This window comes from Leiobunum rupestre, chromosome 5 (assembly GCF_980474605.1).
Source record: "Leiobunum rupestre chromosome 5, qqLeiRupe1.1.hap1, whole genome shotgun sequence".
NCBI lineage: Eukaryota > Metazoa > Arthropoda > Arachnida > Opiliones > Sclerosomatidae > Leiobunum > Leiobunum rupestre.
The window spans coordinates 60,710,778-60,728,957 of NC_143388.1; the positions used below are offsets into that span (position 1 = coordinate 60,710,778).

Sequence of the window (18,180 nt, forward strand, 5' to 3'; positions counted from 1 at the left end):
CGGCGGAATTCCTTTGCATATAAATTAAGGCACAATTTAATCTGGAGGTTATGGCGAAAACTACCTGTAAAATATCGGATTTATAAGGCGGAATTTGGTATGACTGCAAAGGCAAAACATTTTCTGAACGATATGGCGAATACAATTACGGCATAATATTGCATATAGGTCTGTAATAATTAGTGAAATAACCCTTAACGTATTACACACATTTCTTCCTTCGTGAATAACACGAGCGTTATCTTTGCCTTGACAAATCTGAAATATTATCCGCGCTTACCTGGTAGACGTAAACAGCCAGAGTAGCGGCGTAGGCGAACCTTTTTCCTTTGCAAGCGAGTACGCTACGGAACCAAGGTTGACAGCCAGCGGGCAGTAACGCCACCTGCCGCAATAGCCCGGAACTAGTGGGCATTGTCTTTTCTTTCCACTCTCGTGGATGTTCTGGCTCGGGATCTGGAAAAGGGAAAATGAGGAAATAAGCGTTTCAACGATTAAGAAAAAGCGCCGATAAGAAAAAAGTTCTTTTCTTTTAAAGGGTCCATTCCGAAGGTCTATATAGGACCGCGCTCTCCCCGTCGCGAAGCCTTATTGATATTTCATTACCGGATGAAGGAGGGGCTCAATAGACCCTTCCAATGATTCCCCAAATGCCTATTTTATCCGTCGCGGCTTCGATATTCTTTTTTCGATGAATTTTTAAAATCGCTGTTTTGTGCTTTTGTTTGTTTCGACCGATAACGCTGATCAAAAAGTATAATAATGCCGCTATGATATCACACGACAATGATTCTGTCCCATTTTCTTTTCAGTTTGAGCTTATCTTTGTTGTAAGAGAAAGCTAAGAATAAGGAGATTTTGTAGGAAATTCATATAAAAATTAAGAAAAGGAGGAAAATAGCATTTTTAGATTTGGTGCAATAATTTATCGGTTAGCGAAATGCGTGTGCAGGTTCGTTGACTTTTGTATTTAGGCGTTATATTTATTTAAGTATATTTTGCATTTGATTATGCAATCAAATCACATGGTGACCACAGTTCCTATATTTCCTATAATTTCATTAAATTTCCTATAATATCCTATATTTTAACTCAAACGTCTGAAGAAATTATAATAGTTGATATTTTACCCTTGGAAGTCTTTAAAACGTCTTAGTTTTTAAAAATGCTTATTTCCAACATTGTTCGCCGATAGTTTTCGACTATTACTATCGGTTATCCACTTATTTTGAAGGTTATACCCCCTTTAAACAATTTTGACAAGCGTTTTCTCTTACTGTGTAATTAATGTTATCCTATTTTTTCCTTCAAATTTTCTTCCTATATTTTCGTATATTTCACTGTTAAGTTTCCTATAAGGATTTTAAAATATTCTGTGGTTGCCCTGAAATAAACTAATTTTACATTTCGGCCACAAGTTTTAAGAAAAGATACGGGTAACTGGTGTTAGCTACCTTCAAAACAAGTCGTTAGTCAACTATTTTTCAACTTTCAGAACTTCTATAACTTATTCGCGTTGTGTTATTTGACCAATGATTATTTGACCTTTTTAACCCTAATTACTTAAATATTAAGAAAATCTTTAATGTATTCATTGAAATATAATATAGTATGATTCACAATTTGCTTATAGGGAAACAAATTCTTTGAGAGGTTGGATTTTAGTTATTTTATTTTCTACCAGATGGCGTCAATTTAAACGTTTTGGCGTCTATCATTGCCACCTGTATTATGAAAAGGCCCCTGTTATTAGAGATGGCCATGAACCTATCCGATTCTTCGAAAAACGCGACTTTACTGGAGAGCGTGGTGCCATCTATTAATGGCAAAGGAATCTAAAATTTAAAATGGCCAAATGATAACGTCGTTAGAAAGCAATTGTAGAATATTATAGTTAGACAACTTATACTCTACTTACAAGGAGACGACCCGAGGTGTAACGCACCGATTTGGTTCAAACTCGGGGGATTGGTAGACCTTCATGTAACTTGAAACACCCTAGAGGGAAATGTCTCCATAGGCAACCGTTTTGCCATGGCAACCAAAAATGTTTTTGACAATGCAAAATGGACATTTTCCTATTGAATATAACATGGGAATCTGACCAAATGTAAGGGTACCCCTGTAAAGATTTTAATCAACTTCGAACTTTTTCATTATTTTCTTATTTATATTTTCTATTTTTAGCATTTAATATTGGTCAGATTCCCATGTTATTTTCTATGGGAAAATTTTCATTTTGTGTTGTCAAAAACATTTTTGGTTGCCATGGCAAAACGGTTGCCTATGGAGACATTTCCCTTTAGGGTGTTTCAAGCTACATGAAGGTCTACCAAAACCCCGAGTTTGAACAAAATCTGTGTGTTACACCTCGGGTCGTCTCCTTGTTAGTGAACTTTAACCTAAATTATAAATCCCATGTAAAAAGTTTGTTTATAATTGCTGTAATTTATGTTATTTACCAATTTACAAACGATCCAGCAAACGCGAGGGGTACCTATAAGTACCGCCTTTTTGATTTCCACGCTAGCGACATCTATTGAAAAAAGAGTTACTACACGTCGAGCTGACACTTGCTTTAAGCGATATTTTTTCTAAACACTATAAATAATAGACTAATGATAAACAAAAGTTCAATTCAGGATAATTTAATCATAAAAATAATATTTTTTCCCTCGTTTTTAGAGCATTTAAAATTTCTACATTCCAAACGGCTAGCGCCATCTGGTAAGATATTGGGTATTTGTAAATGTATCTTCTCTCTTGTCAAACGCGTATCGCATTATTGTACACATAATGTTGGAGCTTCAAAATCAAATATGTGCACGGGTACACACACGTGGTTTCTTTTGGGAGAGGCCATTGAAAAATTGAAATTTCCCGCGGGATAACGAAATCCGCTAGATGTCGCGATAAGTAAACAAATAAAGACCTTTTGTAGAAGGGCCTTCATTTTGCTGCTGAATCTGGGTTAAAAGTCTAAACTGCCGCGGGACAGAGAAACGATCTCGGCTATTCAGGCCCGTTCTATCATCGCTCTTAATGGAGTAGCTGTTTACATTGCGTTTGTATCCAGATGAGCGGGGGGGGGGGGGGGGGAATGTTTATTTCTACAAGTACTCTTTAGGAAAATACGCAAATGCTGAAAGTTACCTCAATTGCATTTACCTGGTGCTAGTCAATAGATCGATTCCCAAATTCCGTGACGACCAAGGTTTGGGCATTTTCGTCAAAGTGCCGCTCGCACTCGCTACCCTAATATCCGCTCACGCTCACGTATTTTTGAGCGCTTAATTTGGCGCTCCTCTCTTTTCACTCTTTTTAGAGCAGTTAAATAAGCGCTCCTCTCTTTTCGCTTCATTTAGGGCTCATCTCTACTTTTAAGTTCTAAACTCAACTAAAAGCTAGTAGCAACAAGCACAAGGAGAACGCAGCTAGCCTTTAAACACGCTAACGCAGTGTTGTGTCCAAATTTAATTGGACGAGCCTTTACGCTGAACGTTTTACGGAAATTGGGAAGACAATTTCCGTTTTTTCCCCTTCCGACGGCAGCAGGCGCTAAAGCGTCTAACCAATGAAAAATGTACGCGAGAAAATGCACGACTTTTGACGGGTTGCTTTCTCCTTGTGTGGGGTGCTGTGTTTGTTAAGCCTACACTAAAAGTAAGAGCGGAAGTACACTATTTATCACGGATGAGAGAAGTATCAATTATTCTATCCTGCTCGAAAAATGTAGCTTCGCCGGCTCCCATGAATTTACTTTCAAAAGTAAAGTAAACATTAGCAAATTAGCCCACGTTGAAAAGAGTATCGAGCCTGCGTAGACGCGTGTTTCATTTTCATGACCTAGATCAGTGGTTTTCATCCTGTGAACCCCCGCGAGATGGCTCCAGGGGTTCAACGGAAACACATATGAAAAGTTAAAAAACCCAAATTTTCTAATCTAGCTAATCTATTCTATATTTCTATTCTACTTCATGTTTGCGATATTTTTATTAATAAATTGATAATTCTGCAGTTTTTTTATAATATAATATAATATAATATATAATTATTATTATAAATAACAATTTATTATTTTTTATTAGTCTAACTTAAAGGGAATATAACCTCAGGTATTGGGTGTGGAACACCAACGCTTGCAGCTCTGACCTTTCGCTTTAAAAATGTTTGGCGCCACTGTACAGCGAAATTTGAAAAATTGAAGGGGTCTTCCATAAAGATTGCTTTGCAGGTTATATTCCCTTTAAATTAACTTACTCAAGTAAGATAAGAAATAGTGGTCAGTACTATAAACTAGCCAGCGGTCAATTAAATTTTGAAAATATGTTAGACCTCTGAACTTAAATGCATCCGTCGGTTCTCTTAAAAAGGGCCCTTTGAAGTGCCAATTTAAAAAGGTCAAACGGGGTCTATATTCGGCGATAGAAAGAGGTCGAGGAGGGGCCGCCTTGAGGTCAAATTCCGGGATCAAGCGAGCCTATTCATCTTTCAATTTCATGCTCCGTAGATTCGGGGTTTTTGCCCATTGAAAGTCGGCCCATCAGCCGTTGCTTATTAAGCAACTAGCGCCGCCACGCGTTTTATTTTATAAGCTCAATTTTCTTCAATAGCTTCAAGTCGGAACCGTTAAATGTCGTATTTTTAACTTTGTACTGTTACTCCCTAATTGAGCTTCGTAGCGTTTAAATAATTCTTGATTGGAACCAATTTTATATCTCGCGTTTTCGAGTTAACTTCTTTGAAGTTTTTCCTTTTCTTTTAACCTTTAAGAAATGCCCTAGCTCTACTAATTGGCTTTGAAATTGTTGAATATGTTGCCGGAAATGGCATATATCCTGACTCTACTGCCTTTAATTGGCCCGCTTTTCCGGTGCCATTTTGTTTTTGAGGATATGGTATGGCAACCTTTTGAATTTTATGCACTGTTTCCGGCCATAATTTGGGCATTGGAATTAGGTTTTTAAGATATCTAAAGTTGGATAATTTTGTAGAGTGGTTAGTTTTCCGGAAAAATAAAAAAATTGAAACATAAATTACTTTTTAAGGATTTTTAATGTTTTTAACTTTTTATCGATATAAAATGTCTAATAACAGTAAACATACTACAAAACATTAATAGTGTTACATTGTTAATCAGTTTAAAGCTTGTTTAGAGGTTTAGTTTTACTTTTAAATTCGAAAAAATTAGGTGATTTAAATTTGAAAACATTATTAGACTAATCATGGAATGAAAACTTTTTATTTTGTTTCGGAAAAATACGGAACTAGTATATTTTTGTGATAAAATGCTTCAATAGTTTCTATATTTTAAATGAAAACCAAAGGTTTATTTCGCTAAATATAGATTTTTTTAATGCTTAAAGTCAGTAAATGAAATAACATATATAGTCTTATGAAATCCTATAATTTAGAAAAAATAGTCCTATAAAGTTCTATATTTTTAGAAATATAATCCAATTTTTCCTATAAAAAATTTAGAGGTGAGTAAGGGACCTTCTAATGTGAAGAACGTTAAAATAGTATTTTTCGAAAAATAGCGATCTGATGATGTTAAAACAATCGATGAAATATCGTAATTTGACTTAATTTTAAGAATTTGTTTTAAAAATGTAACCCGTAAATGAGTGAGGTAGAAAAATTACTGCTAGAATCACGGCCAGAAATACCGTATTACAAAGTTAAAATACTGGGTGTTAACTAAAAAATGGACCAGGGCGAATATCTCAATGTATTTTAGCTACGATTTTGAAATTTTAGGTTGTTATAGAGCGCTCAGGGGGTCACCCAACTATGAAAATTTCAATGACCTTGAACCATGTCTTCAAGGTCGTTCGAAAATTCTACTTGAGAACCGTAAGAGTTACGAAGTTGGTTCCAATTAGAAAGTTGTTCCCCGTCACATTTTATGGTTAACTGTCTTTGACTCGATCTGATTTGCGAAATAGGAAGTCGAGAAATTTTAGGCCAAAAACAAGAAGGTCGTTAAGTTGATAACGTGTGGAAGACGAGTTTCGGGAGCTGAAATTTTCAAACTTAAAGACCCTCAACAAATTCCAGTACTCTAACAAGAACACTTTTAAAGGTATCAGTTGAACATCGACTTTAACACGTTATCAACTTAACGGCCTTCTTGATTTTGGCCTAACATGGCTCAACTTCCTATTTCGCAAATCAGATCGAGTCAAAGCTAGTTAACCATAAAATGTGACGGGGAACAACTTTCTAATTGCAACCAACTTCGTAACTCTTACGGTTCTCAAGTTAATTTTCGAACGACATGGTTCAAAGTCTTTGACATTTTCATAGTTGGTTGACCCCCTGAGCGCTCTATAACAACCTAAAATTTCAAAATCGTAGCTAAAACACATTTTGAGATATTCGCCCTGGTTCATTTTTTAGTTAACACCCTGTATAGGAAAATATATTGATGGGCTTCGGTGACATTGAAATTTATTTAATTTATTAATATGCTTATACAGGGTGTCCACTATAAACGAACAATGATAAATAACTGAAAAACGATTTTTTTTAATTTGAAATTTCTGTGAAGCATTCCTCGTGCAAGTGTAAAATTGAATGGCCTTAAAGACATGGTTCAAGGTCATTCAAAAACTATCTCAGGAACCGTTGGGTTTACGGATATGGTTCCAATTAGAAAGTTGTTGCACGCCATATTATTAGTTCAAATAACTTTTGATTTGACCAATCAGAAGCCGAGAAATTGAAGGTTAATCAATTGAACCTGATTTCCGTAAGATTGGTTGTCATGACAACAAGAAAAAATAATTTATGCCTTGGACCGTGACATTTCAATTGAAATGTTGAACAACACTATGAACTCCTTCGTTAAACGAGCTCAAGCTTGTATCGTAGCTGACGGTGGCATAATTGAACTTTTGTACACTATTCGGAATTTATTTGATTTAGTCACAATAAAACTAATCAGATTATTTTATTATCAAACACTGAATTCATTAGCCTTAATAATAATCAGCTATATATAATACCCAAGGCACCACCTTAGGCCTAAGTCATCAAGCGACTTTTGAAGCCTTTAATTCAGGATTGGTCAAATCAAAGTGATTTGAACTAATAATATGGCGAGCAACAACTTTTTAATTGGAACCAAATCCGTAAACCCAGCGGTTCTCTAGGTAGTTTTTGAATGACCTTGAACACATGGTTCAAGGTCATTCAATTTTACACTTTAAAATGTGCCCTGCACGAGGAATGTTCCATAAAAATTTGTTCGTTTTTTTAGTGGACACCCGGTATAATATGCTAATATTTGGCATTCAAATTTAACATAAAGTATTTAAAGGGTTCTGTAGAATTATATGACGTGACTATTTTAATTTTTACCTGGAATTATGATTGAAATTTAGTTATTTTTAAATGACCTTGAATTTTGTTAACAGTTTCGTAAGATGCATATTCAGACTTTTTTCAACATATGGAATAATGTCAAGTTGAAGTGTCACATTAGCTAACATATGGACGTTTTTTAATTTAAATATTATTAGTAAATAAAATCTAAATTTATTTAAATTGCAAAAACGTCCAAAAATAACGGATAACATACCAATAAATATACGTTCATTTTTGATATTTTTGGGGTTCGAATTGGCTTAAATTAAAATTTTTTACTATTATATATCCATCAGTAAATATCATCTAATATTGTCACTAGTATCGTACTCTTTTTAATTCGATTCTTAAAACTAAACCGTTGCCAGTAATGACTGAAATTTACGGTTCACTGGTTTTATGAATACCTGCTAATATCACGTTGTCGTTTCAAGTGCCAATTATTAACGCGTAATTCTATCTTATCTTAGAAACTTGAAAATCGAAAAGAAAAAACTTACCTTTATATTAAAAGACTGTGAAATTTTCCAAAATGAAGCTGCGATACGAAACCCGAAGAGCGTGTAAAATTATACTCTTAATAAGAAGAACTGTTTTCTGTGTACCGCAGTACAGTTGTTTAGTTACCATAGCGACGGTAAAATGCGGGCCTGTTCCCATTTCCCCTCTCCTCGCTTTACCTAGTAGTACGCTTTACAAAGGGGAACCTTGGGGAACCTTTTGGTGGAAAAGTAAGAGATCGTAGTAGGGAAATAGGAGAAGTCTGATCGTTAAGGGTCGTACGTAGCCTAAAGTAACGCCATATTTTTTCGACGCGATAAGGGACAGTATTTTTTTATATTTATTTTGATGTGGACGGTTATAGTGGCTTCTTTGGCAGTCGCTCTTTGAAAGTGGTAAGTTTAGTTTGCCGTGATACTTAGCTCCGAGCACCGTAGTTAAAATATACGGCATTTTTTGACGTGCCGAAAAAATACATCCTTTTTCTTATTTATTAGAAACCCTAGAGCTATCTAAAGCTTGTTGTTTTGTATTCTTTAGATCCCCGTTTTTTATCCAAGGTTTATTCAACCCGATTTTTCCTTGAACTCGTTGTTGAATAATACAGTTTTCCTTTATATATAACGGATTATTATTGATTTAGGTTGCATTTTATGGAATCGGGAAACATATTTTAATATTTTATTGGAATTTTATCCTAAATGATTCATTTTCTACGGTTTTTAAGTAGTAGGCCAAATTATATTACCCCGTGCCTGTAGTGTTCTACACGCAGCGCTCCGATTCCCAGGGAGAAGTTAATTTTCAGGGGCTAACCTACTATCGCCATCTTTAGGTAGAATTGTTCCACCCGTGAAACTCGTTCGAAAAATTGTTGTGTTAGTTTAAGAATTAGAACCTAGATGGCGCCAGGGTTTCTATTGAAGGTTTAAAAATATCGCTTTCAAAATAATGTGAATAATAAAATATATATAATAATTTTAGGTTTTATTTTATACTTTTAGAGTTAATTTGAATAATTAAATATAATAGTTAATATTTAACCACCAATGTATAAAAATTAAAATTCAATTGGATAAAATGGAAAATTTTAAGTTGATTTTCCGTTATTACTAGTATCGCCATGTAGATGGCGACTCAGTCTCCATCAGGGAAAACTATAAGTTCGCGTGATATCATAAGTAAAATAGTGTGTTGATTTCATTTGAATAAATAAATCAAACGCTCATTCCTTATTAATATTAGTGGCTTAAAATAATTCAAGCCTTTTTTATTACATTATTAAAATAAAACATAAATAATCAAGTGATCGTTTTCAATGTAAAAAGACAGTGTAAAATTATAGGGGCTGCACTGTTTTGTAGTGTTTTAGGTTTTAAATTGAATATAAAGCTAGGACGCGCCGTAAGGAATTCGAAGTCGTGGATTTATTTTTAAATAAATAGGGGTGACGGTAGGGTTAGAAAGCGAAGCTAGAGGGCGTTTGAGAGTTAAATCGGCTTAGCCTTTAGTCTTGTTTTGATAAATTCCTCGCGGACTGTATCTATCTTGGAAAGAACGTGCTTCGGAATTGAATTTCTGATTAAATAGAAACAAAAAAGCTGAGATAGAATGTGGAATATACAGGGTGTTTCAAAAGGTGATGCCAAAATTTGAAGGAGTTGTAGGGGTGAGTTGAGAAGTATGCCTGTTTTTCCCATTTTCCTACGATGAGTTAAAAGAGCGCCAGAGAGCTTCAAAGTGTGGCCTACTAGCCCCTGGAAGTAGGCTGCAACAAGCGCATAACCCAGCAGCAGGGAAATGCGAACATAAAAGTTTGGGTTCGTGTGATATGTAAAAAAAGACTTTGTAAACAAATTGAGGTAACTAGCGTATAACAGTATCAGAATTATTTTTTGCGTCCTCGCAGCAGCGTTAATCGCGTCGAAAACGTAATTTTTAAGAACCAATGAGATTGCAGTATTATTTGATTTTATTAAAGCGGAGGAGCACACCGGGGGGCACAACGGGTGGAATTAGAGAAACGCTAAAAATAATCTCGACATATTCATTCTTCCTGAGTATAAATAAATACATTCTTGATAAACAATAAAAACTATTTTTAAAACACGTTTTAAACTATTCATTATACTTATGAATCAGATTCACGAGTAAACTCATTTAAAGAAATATTACGTATCATTAAAGGTATTATCATAAGTGGCATAATTACCCTAAGTGTGTCAATAAGATGAATTTTTCAATGATACCTTGTTTAATAAAGTGACGTAAAGGCGTTGTTGACCAACCATTAGGGTTTTCGATGCCCCATGCAAATACTACCTAACCTGTAGTAGGGTTTTTAATATAGCTATCATCCTGGAATTTTCGGTCGCATAGTACTAAGAAAAGGGAAAATAGCTAGTTATCCACACATTGTTTTTAGTTTTGGTTTATTGAAATGTGCACGTCTGCAGTCATAAATCATCACAAATAAACAATGTTATAAAAAATAAGAACTTAGATAACACTATAAACTTAAGTCTTCCATCACATCATAAAATTTCTAAAAAATCGAGAAAGGGGACCGAAATCCCTTGATTTTTATCTAGGAGTGCCGCCTAGTCGGTTTTAACCCGATCTGTCCAGACCGGCCGTGTTTCTTGTACCGGCACAGCCCGAATAAACAGCAACCCTACTTTTATCTCATGCATAGGTAGTGTCCCAAATATATGTATATTGGCTATATACATTCTATATAAACAAAAAGACAAAATTCAATGCATTCGTAGGATTTTTGCACTGGTAGGAAATTTATGAAATCATATCGAGCCCTTTCAGTCGCTCTTTTCAGAGAATCTTAAAATCAAACTACCCGTTATCAATACAATTTAACTTTCTTAGAGCCTTGGAATGGTTTTTTCTACCTTTTCCCTCATATTGAATAACCAAAATCTTGCAAAAAAAAAACAATGAAAATTTACCTTATAAAAAACATGTTTAAAACAGATAGTTTAAAACGTTTAAAACAAATTGGTGTTTGTTTAAAATACTTGTTTTAAACGTGTTTTAAACACTTGTTTTAAACATTTTGTTTAAAACTTGCCAACCCTGGAATTGAATGAACCGAAGTTATCGAAATAGCGCTCAGAATCGGAGGGCGAAAATCGAGTCAAATAAAAGCTAATTTCCATCCCCGTCTTTTGATATGATTTTTTGCACTTGGGAATTGTGGGTATAATTATTTCTATGTATAAAAAATGGTTTCATAAAAACAAACGTTTTTGTTTCGGCCTAGGAGCGCACAAATTTTCAAATTCGAGGTAAAAATGTAACTTCATAAGGAAAACGCCTCCAACATGGGGAGTATAGCAGTCCGATAACTTCGGTTCATTTACTTCTGACAGTATTTAAAGTCCCTGCTGCTTGGTTTTGCGCTGGTTGCAGCCTACTTCCAGGAGCTAGTAGGCCACACTTTGAAGCTCTCTGGCGCTCTTTTAACTCATCGTAGGAAAATGGAAAAAAACAGGCATACTTCTCAACTCACCCCCTACAACTCCTTCAAAATTTGCTTAACCTTTTGAAACACCCTGTATAGTGTCTAAAGGGGGCGTTTTTCGCTGTTTAGAGAGTCTCGCACTGTGGCGCCATCTCTGTTTATCCGATGGCCATTTTCCCGGCGCAGTTCGGTTTTCTTAGGCCTGTAGCGCTGCTCTTTATATTCAGAGGGTCTCTGCATGTAAATTACTACCTCGGGGCTTTGAACGTTTTTATTTTACTTTCTTTATAAAAAAAACCGAAGGCAAAGAAAACAGAAAAGAAAGGTCGGTCGAAATCACCTTCAACTTTGACCTTTTAATGCCTTATTTCTTAATTTTATAGCCTTGTAAACTTAAATAGAGCGTTTCATAAGGGGGTTATAAAATTTCGAGTAGTGACCAGCGTTTGATGATTGATTATAACTTGGATAGGGTTTTCCAGATTTTTATCCCTCCGAGAGTGCATTTTTTTTATAGTTTTTACTGCCTTGTTATGACGGTATTAAAAGTTTCCTTTCCAAAATCCCCGACTATTATGTGAAACCACACTTAAATTTTCGGTACACTGGCATTACGTATAATCGGCATAAACCCTAAAACGTCACAAAATATAACGCGTATCTTTAGTTGAAAGTTACAATTACGATTTTCCTGTAGATCGATTCAGTAAAAATGGTTTTATACTAAGTCAGCTATAACGTTGCTGCGAAATCGATACTACACTTTGATCTAAGCCAAACAATGAAGAAAATGAAATCGAAAACGTTAGATGAAATCACTTATTTGTTGATTTCCAAATGTTATTATATTAAAAAAAATTATTTACGTTTTCTATTGTATAGTATAACAAATATTTTATAGGTACAGATAAATAATTATTTCAAAGACTTTACAAAAATGTCGACCTATTGTAGAAATCTAGCTGGAATAATTAGTGTTTTTTCTTGTTCTAATCGAATTCCTAGAATTTGAACGTAAATAGAACTCCTAGAATTTCAACGTAAATAGAACTCCTAGAATTTCAACGTAAATAGAACTAGAATTTCAACGTAAATCCTTTATAGCTCCTAGAATATCGACGTAAATAGTTAGAACTCCTAGAACTTCAACGTAAATCCTTTATAGCTCCTAGAATATCGACGTAAATAGTTAGAACTCCTAGAACTTCAACGTAAATCCTTTATAGCTCCTAGAACTTCAACGTAAATCCTTTATAGCTCCTAGAATATCGACGTAAATAGAACTCCTAGAACTTCAACATAAATCGCTTATAGCTCCTAGAATATCGACGTAAATAGTTAGAACTCCTAGAACTTCAACGTAAATCCTTTATAGCTCCTTTATAACTCCTTATAACTCATAGATCTTCGACGTAATTCGTTATAGCTTTTAGAATTTCAACGTAAATCCTTAAAGCTTTTAGAATTTCAACGTAAATCCTTAAAGCTTTTAGAATTTCAACGTAAATCCTTAAAGCTTTTAGAATTTCAACGTAAATCCTTAAAGCTTTTAGAATTTCAACGTAAATCCTTAAAGCTTTTAGAATTTCAACGTAAATCCTTAAAGCTTTTAGAATTTCAACGTAAATCCTTAAAGCTTTTAGAATTTCAACGTAAATCCTTAAAGCTTTTAGAATTTCCACGTAAATCCTTAAAGCTTTTAGAATTTCAACGTAAATCCTTATAGCTTTTAGAATTTCAACGTAAATCCTTAAAGCTTTTAGAATTTCAACGTAAATCCTTAAAGCTTTTAGAATTTCAACGTAAATCCTTAAAGCTTTTAGAATTTCAACGTAAATCCTTAAAGCTTTTAGAATTTCAACGTAAATCCTTAAAGCTTTTAGAGTTTCAACGTAAATCCTTAAAGCTTTTAGAATTTCAACGTAAATCCTTAAAGCTTTTAGAATTTCAACGTAAATCCTTAAAGCTTTTAGAATTTCAACGTAAATCCTTAAAGCTTTTAGAATTTCAACGTAAATCCTTAAAGCTTTTAGAATTTCAACGTAAATCCTTAAAGCTTTTAGAGTTTCAACGTAAATCCTTAAAGCTTTTAGAATTTCAACGTAAATCCTTAAAGCTTTTAGAATTTCAACGTAAATCCTTAAAGCTTTTAGAGTTTCAACGTAAATCCTTAAAGCTTTTAGAATTTCAACGTAAATCCTTAAAACTTTTAGAATTTCAACGTAAATACTTAAAGCTTTTAGAATTTCAACGTAAATCCTTAAAGCTTTTAGAATTTCAACGTAAATCCTTAAAGCTTTTAGAATTTCAACGTAAATCCTTAAAGCTTTTAGAATTTCAACGTAAATCCTTATAGCTCCTAGAATTTCGGCATAAATCGTTCTAACTTTAAAAATGTCGACGTAAATCGTTATAACTTGTATCAAAATCTCGGTGAAACATTTAACGGTTTTTTTTTATAGTCCCTGGCGTATAGTTCGTTTAGTAGTCCACTCCGGCTCCAGCGTTATGTAATAATAAAGAGAAGCCTTTTCTAACGACCTATTATGATCCGCGGGAAGGCGGGCGCGGAGTGGCGCTGACGAACGCCCCCTGTCGTTAAAAATCCGACCTTCTCCGCGAACCACGACTAATATAATGATCCATGGATTCCGAAAGGCTACTTTGTGTACAATGGCCGACCGGATGCCAGAAGAGAAAGAGAACTCTCTATTTACGGCTATCGCCTTAAAATGGATGGCCATCTACCGGAGCTTTCCAGCGATAACAAGTATACACTTTTATTGGTCAACCCCTGAGCGGCTGCAGCCCCGCCAATCTCGCTCTTTGTTGATTTTTGTCCACTTTATTAAAGCGAGAGATCCGCTTTTCGATCATAACTTTGGGAATTTCCGCGCCCCTCACCGAACGTAACGTGGCTCGAAAACCTCGTTGTATCGTCACGCGCTGACTTAACCCCTGGTTCGCCTTTGGTCGTATTGCTGGTCGAACGCCACGCGTAGTATATCGCTGTCCTTTCAATTTCATTTTGATAATCTGGCGTGTCCATTGTAATAAACAGATTGTCCCGAGTTTGTATGTGTTTCTGGCTTTCTGATACTTGATGGCTGGGATCGCCAACGAGCGAGAAGGATGCGCTGTTCGTAGATAACAAGGGGACAACTATTGTATTGTAGGATTTTGTCAACGTTGTTTGATGGCATTTTCCGCAAAGCGTGAACTCCGAAAGCTGCTCGAGAAACGGGTAGGATTAAAACTAAGACGTCACACATTTTTACAAATTTATTGGCTGGATGGCGTCGCTTAGAAACAGCTCACTCGGGAAAAAGAACCAACAGCAGGGTTTAAACCAGTTAAAACAAGGGTTGGCTGATTTAAATCAACTTGATTTTAATCACGATTTTAATCGCGATTTTAATCGTGATTTTAATCACGATTTAAATCGCGATTTTAATCAATGATTTTTTTTCCAAAAAAATCAATGATTTAAATCAATTTTTATATAGTATTTTTGAAAAATAAAAACCTCGCCAATTGCTATAATTTAGGTTTAATTATAATCTTTCTTGTATTTCCCCCCTAAAGATAGGTTTTAAAAAATAAAAACTTCTATATGATTATTAGCTTAAATTTTACAAATTCATTATTCATATTAGTCTTTAAAAATTAAAACATATGATTTAGGTAAAATAATTATACTAAATTATATAAAACTTTGAAATTTTAATTAAAATCAAATAAATAAAAAAAATCAATACAAATCCGATTTAAATAAAAAAAATCAAAAAAATGCCAACCCTGGTTAAAACCACTAATAAATATGCTCAAATTGCTTATATCTAGCCGTCAACACTTCGAAAAGGATCAAATTGACGTTTTTGCGCGTGACACTACCTTTACATTGTGAGGTATAGCAGGCTTATTTACCCGCTTTTATAACCCAATATGGCGGCGTATTTTCACGCGCAAAATTAATATTAAGATCCCCCAATAGACCTTTCTGTAAATTCCTAGCTAAATGATATTTTCTGAACCGTCACCCACAAAGTCGATTTTCAAAATATAGCTAAGGTAGCCTGCGTTAAGATCGTATATTTCAAAATATAGTACGTTTATAACTGAACTATTTACAAAATCAATGACATGTAGTCAATTAACTATTAATAATGGTTTGTATAAAACGATAACCGTTAAATGAGTAGGATTTTGATGAAAAATCTACTATTTATCCACACAAGTAAGTTGGCAGGTTTGCCAGATAATAATTTTTTGAGCCTCCCTGGTTCATGAAAAATCGGGCCAAAACTTCTACCTCTCTATACACAAAAGTAAATAAGCATTTGAAATAAATAGTATGTCAAATTTTCAATATTTCTAATTCATTTCTCAATATTTCTTTTAATAAAAAAAAGTGGTTTTAATCATGGATTTTTCCGGTGGTTAAAACTAGTTTAAATAAGTCTGGCTGGTTGTTGGCAACCCTGCCCAACAGGAAATGAATTTAAGAAACTGATTAGTTCTCAGACTGAAGATCAAGGAGATTTTCTCACGGTTTTCACGAAACTGATCTAGTTCCGCGTAAAATCCAGGGTTGGAAAGAAACCTCATTTTTTTTTCAAAAGAACCAAAATAGCCGTTTTTGAGTTTAAACCCGGTTTATTACACACAATCCGTCAGGAATTTGTGTGTAGCCGATGCCACCGTATTCCACATAACTCTCCAATATATTTGACATCGGAGCCCAAAAAGTTAATAATTTTTTCATTTAAGTGGTTTTTGGCGATTTTCGACTTCTAGTCTACATACTTTTTTAAATTAATTAAGACCGACCTGGTTGGAAATTATATTTTTAGTAAGTACTGATTATTTCTGAACTACATTTTCTTAAATTTTAATTTTAAGTGAGATTTCTGGCCAATTCGCGGGACCTCATTACCCGCGTACGCATTATTGTGATATTAGAATTTCGTACCATTTGATACGGGGTAGGTACATTTGTTCGAATTTCAATCGTCCGAACGGTGGAACAAATGTTCGAATTTCATTCTTCCGAACCGCCGAAATAACAAATGTTTCAATTGTTCGAATTGGACAACTTGTTTGTTTCATTCGTCCGAATCGGTAGCAATACTTGTCCGAATTGTGTTGTTAAATTAGTATTTCTTATTGCTGTTTTTTGTGGGATTTGGTTTGAATGTTGTGGATGTTTTAGGTTAGGTTAGGTTCACGTTAATGTTACTATTTTCTTATATTAACAATATTAAAAAACAACCAATTCCTAATGTTCGAAAAAACGGACAAACGATTATTCGAACAAATGAAATTCGCCAGTAAAGTTAACATAAATTGAACGACTAAATCACCAACAAAAGTTGTGATACATTTTTCGGGCAAATGAAATACGTTTTCGGACATACGATCCTGTTTTCCGGCATTCGGACAAATGATCATTCGGACATTTGTACCCAAATCATTGATACAGGCGCCATCTAACTGCAAAAACATGGCTACCCTATTTCCAAAACCAGGTAACTCGAAAAATTAGCTTTGCCTAAAAATTTATTTAAATTAATGTGTTCACGTTTCCCTACCAAAACCAGTTAGGCCTAACTTAAAAAATTCAATTTCGATAAAATTCCTCTTGGGTTTATTTAGTACAAGATGATTGAAAATTGGTTCAAATTTAATGTTTAAAATGTATTTAAAATGTCCGTGACATTTTGTTTGGTTTAAACTATTTTTTTAATACACTGGTTGGTCTGGTTTATTTTACTTTTAATCTATTTTTTCGCTTGTGTTGATTATTTTTTAGTTAAAAGGAAGGTATGAACTGCATTGCAAAGGATGATAAAATTAGCGAATAAGTAGATTAGTCCATTAGGAAAAAGGATAAAAAAGTTAAACCCGAAACAAAGGACATCGCACTTCTTCTATGGGATTTGGCTTTCGACCGATTTTTTTCAAATTGAAACATGTTGTTGGGCTTGATCAAAGGAGCAAAATTGTCCGTTGCCATTTTTCCCTAGCTCCTATTGTTTGGCCAGTAGCAGCGGTCAAAAGTGGACGAAACTTAGTGTCGTCTATTTGTTAAAAGAAGTCTCGGCCCATCGCTTAGCGCTCTATGTTTGCGCGTCGCTAGTCCGAGTACACTATCAATAGAGTTTTCTTGTCGAAATTCGAGGGGCTTCACAAAACGGATTTGGTTTCGTTCTGTTCGTACGACGTTCTGATCGCACGATGAACGAACTCCGTAGATAAATAGTTAAGTATTGAGTCTTAACTGTCGTGTGACCGTGACTTTAACCGAGTATGTGCTGCATCGATAAATAGGTGTTTGATCTGTTGTTGAGTGACCTATGAGCGAGTGTTGAATGTGGGATTCAACGAAATGGTTAATCATATATATTCTGATTTCTTTAGTATTTATTTTATTTTATTATTTCTCATAAAATATTGATTAATAAATAATTCCACGTACGAAAATTCATCGAATAATAAGTTGCGAGAAAAGAAATAATGAAGTAGAGGTGTAAACATCTTGGCAAGAAAGCTCTATTGATAGTGAGCCCGGACTAGCGACGCGCGAGCGATGAGCGTTAACCGATGGGCCGTGACTCCTTTTAACAAATAGACTATACTAAGTTTTGTCCACTTTCGACCGCTGATACTGGACAAACTATAAGAGCTAGGGAAAAATGGCAAGAGACAATTTTGCTCCTTTGATCAAGCTTAGCAACATATTTAATTTTGAAAAAAATCTGTCGAAAGCCAAATCCCATAGAAGAAGTTCGATGTCCTTTGAAGAAATTTAAAAACTTACTAATAGCTCG

At 34.6% G+C, this 18,180-nt stretch overlaps 2 protein-coding genes across 5 annotated transcripts in view; one reads left to right on the top strand and one right to left on the bottom strand.

The window, feature by feature from the left end:
- The window catches only part of LOC149945516 (WD repeat-containing protein 17-like), an 85,024-nt gene extending 84,609 nt beyond the window's left edge, over positions 1–415 (bottom strand). Inside the window, exon 1 of the mRNA XM_090176585.1 lies at positions 281–415. Within this exon, the coding sequence (XP_090032711.1) occupies positions 281–415 (135 nt within the window). The remainder of the gene's footprint in view (positions 1–280) is intronic.
- The window catches only part of LOC149945515 (protein YIPF6), a 268,416-nt gene that overhangs the window by 86,162 nt on the left and 164,074 nt on the right, over positions 1–18,180 (top strand). The window lies entirely within an intron of this gene.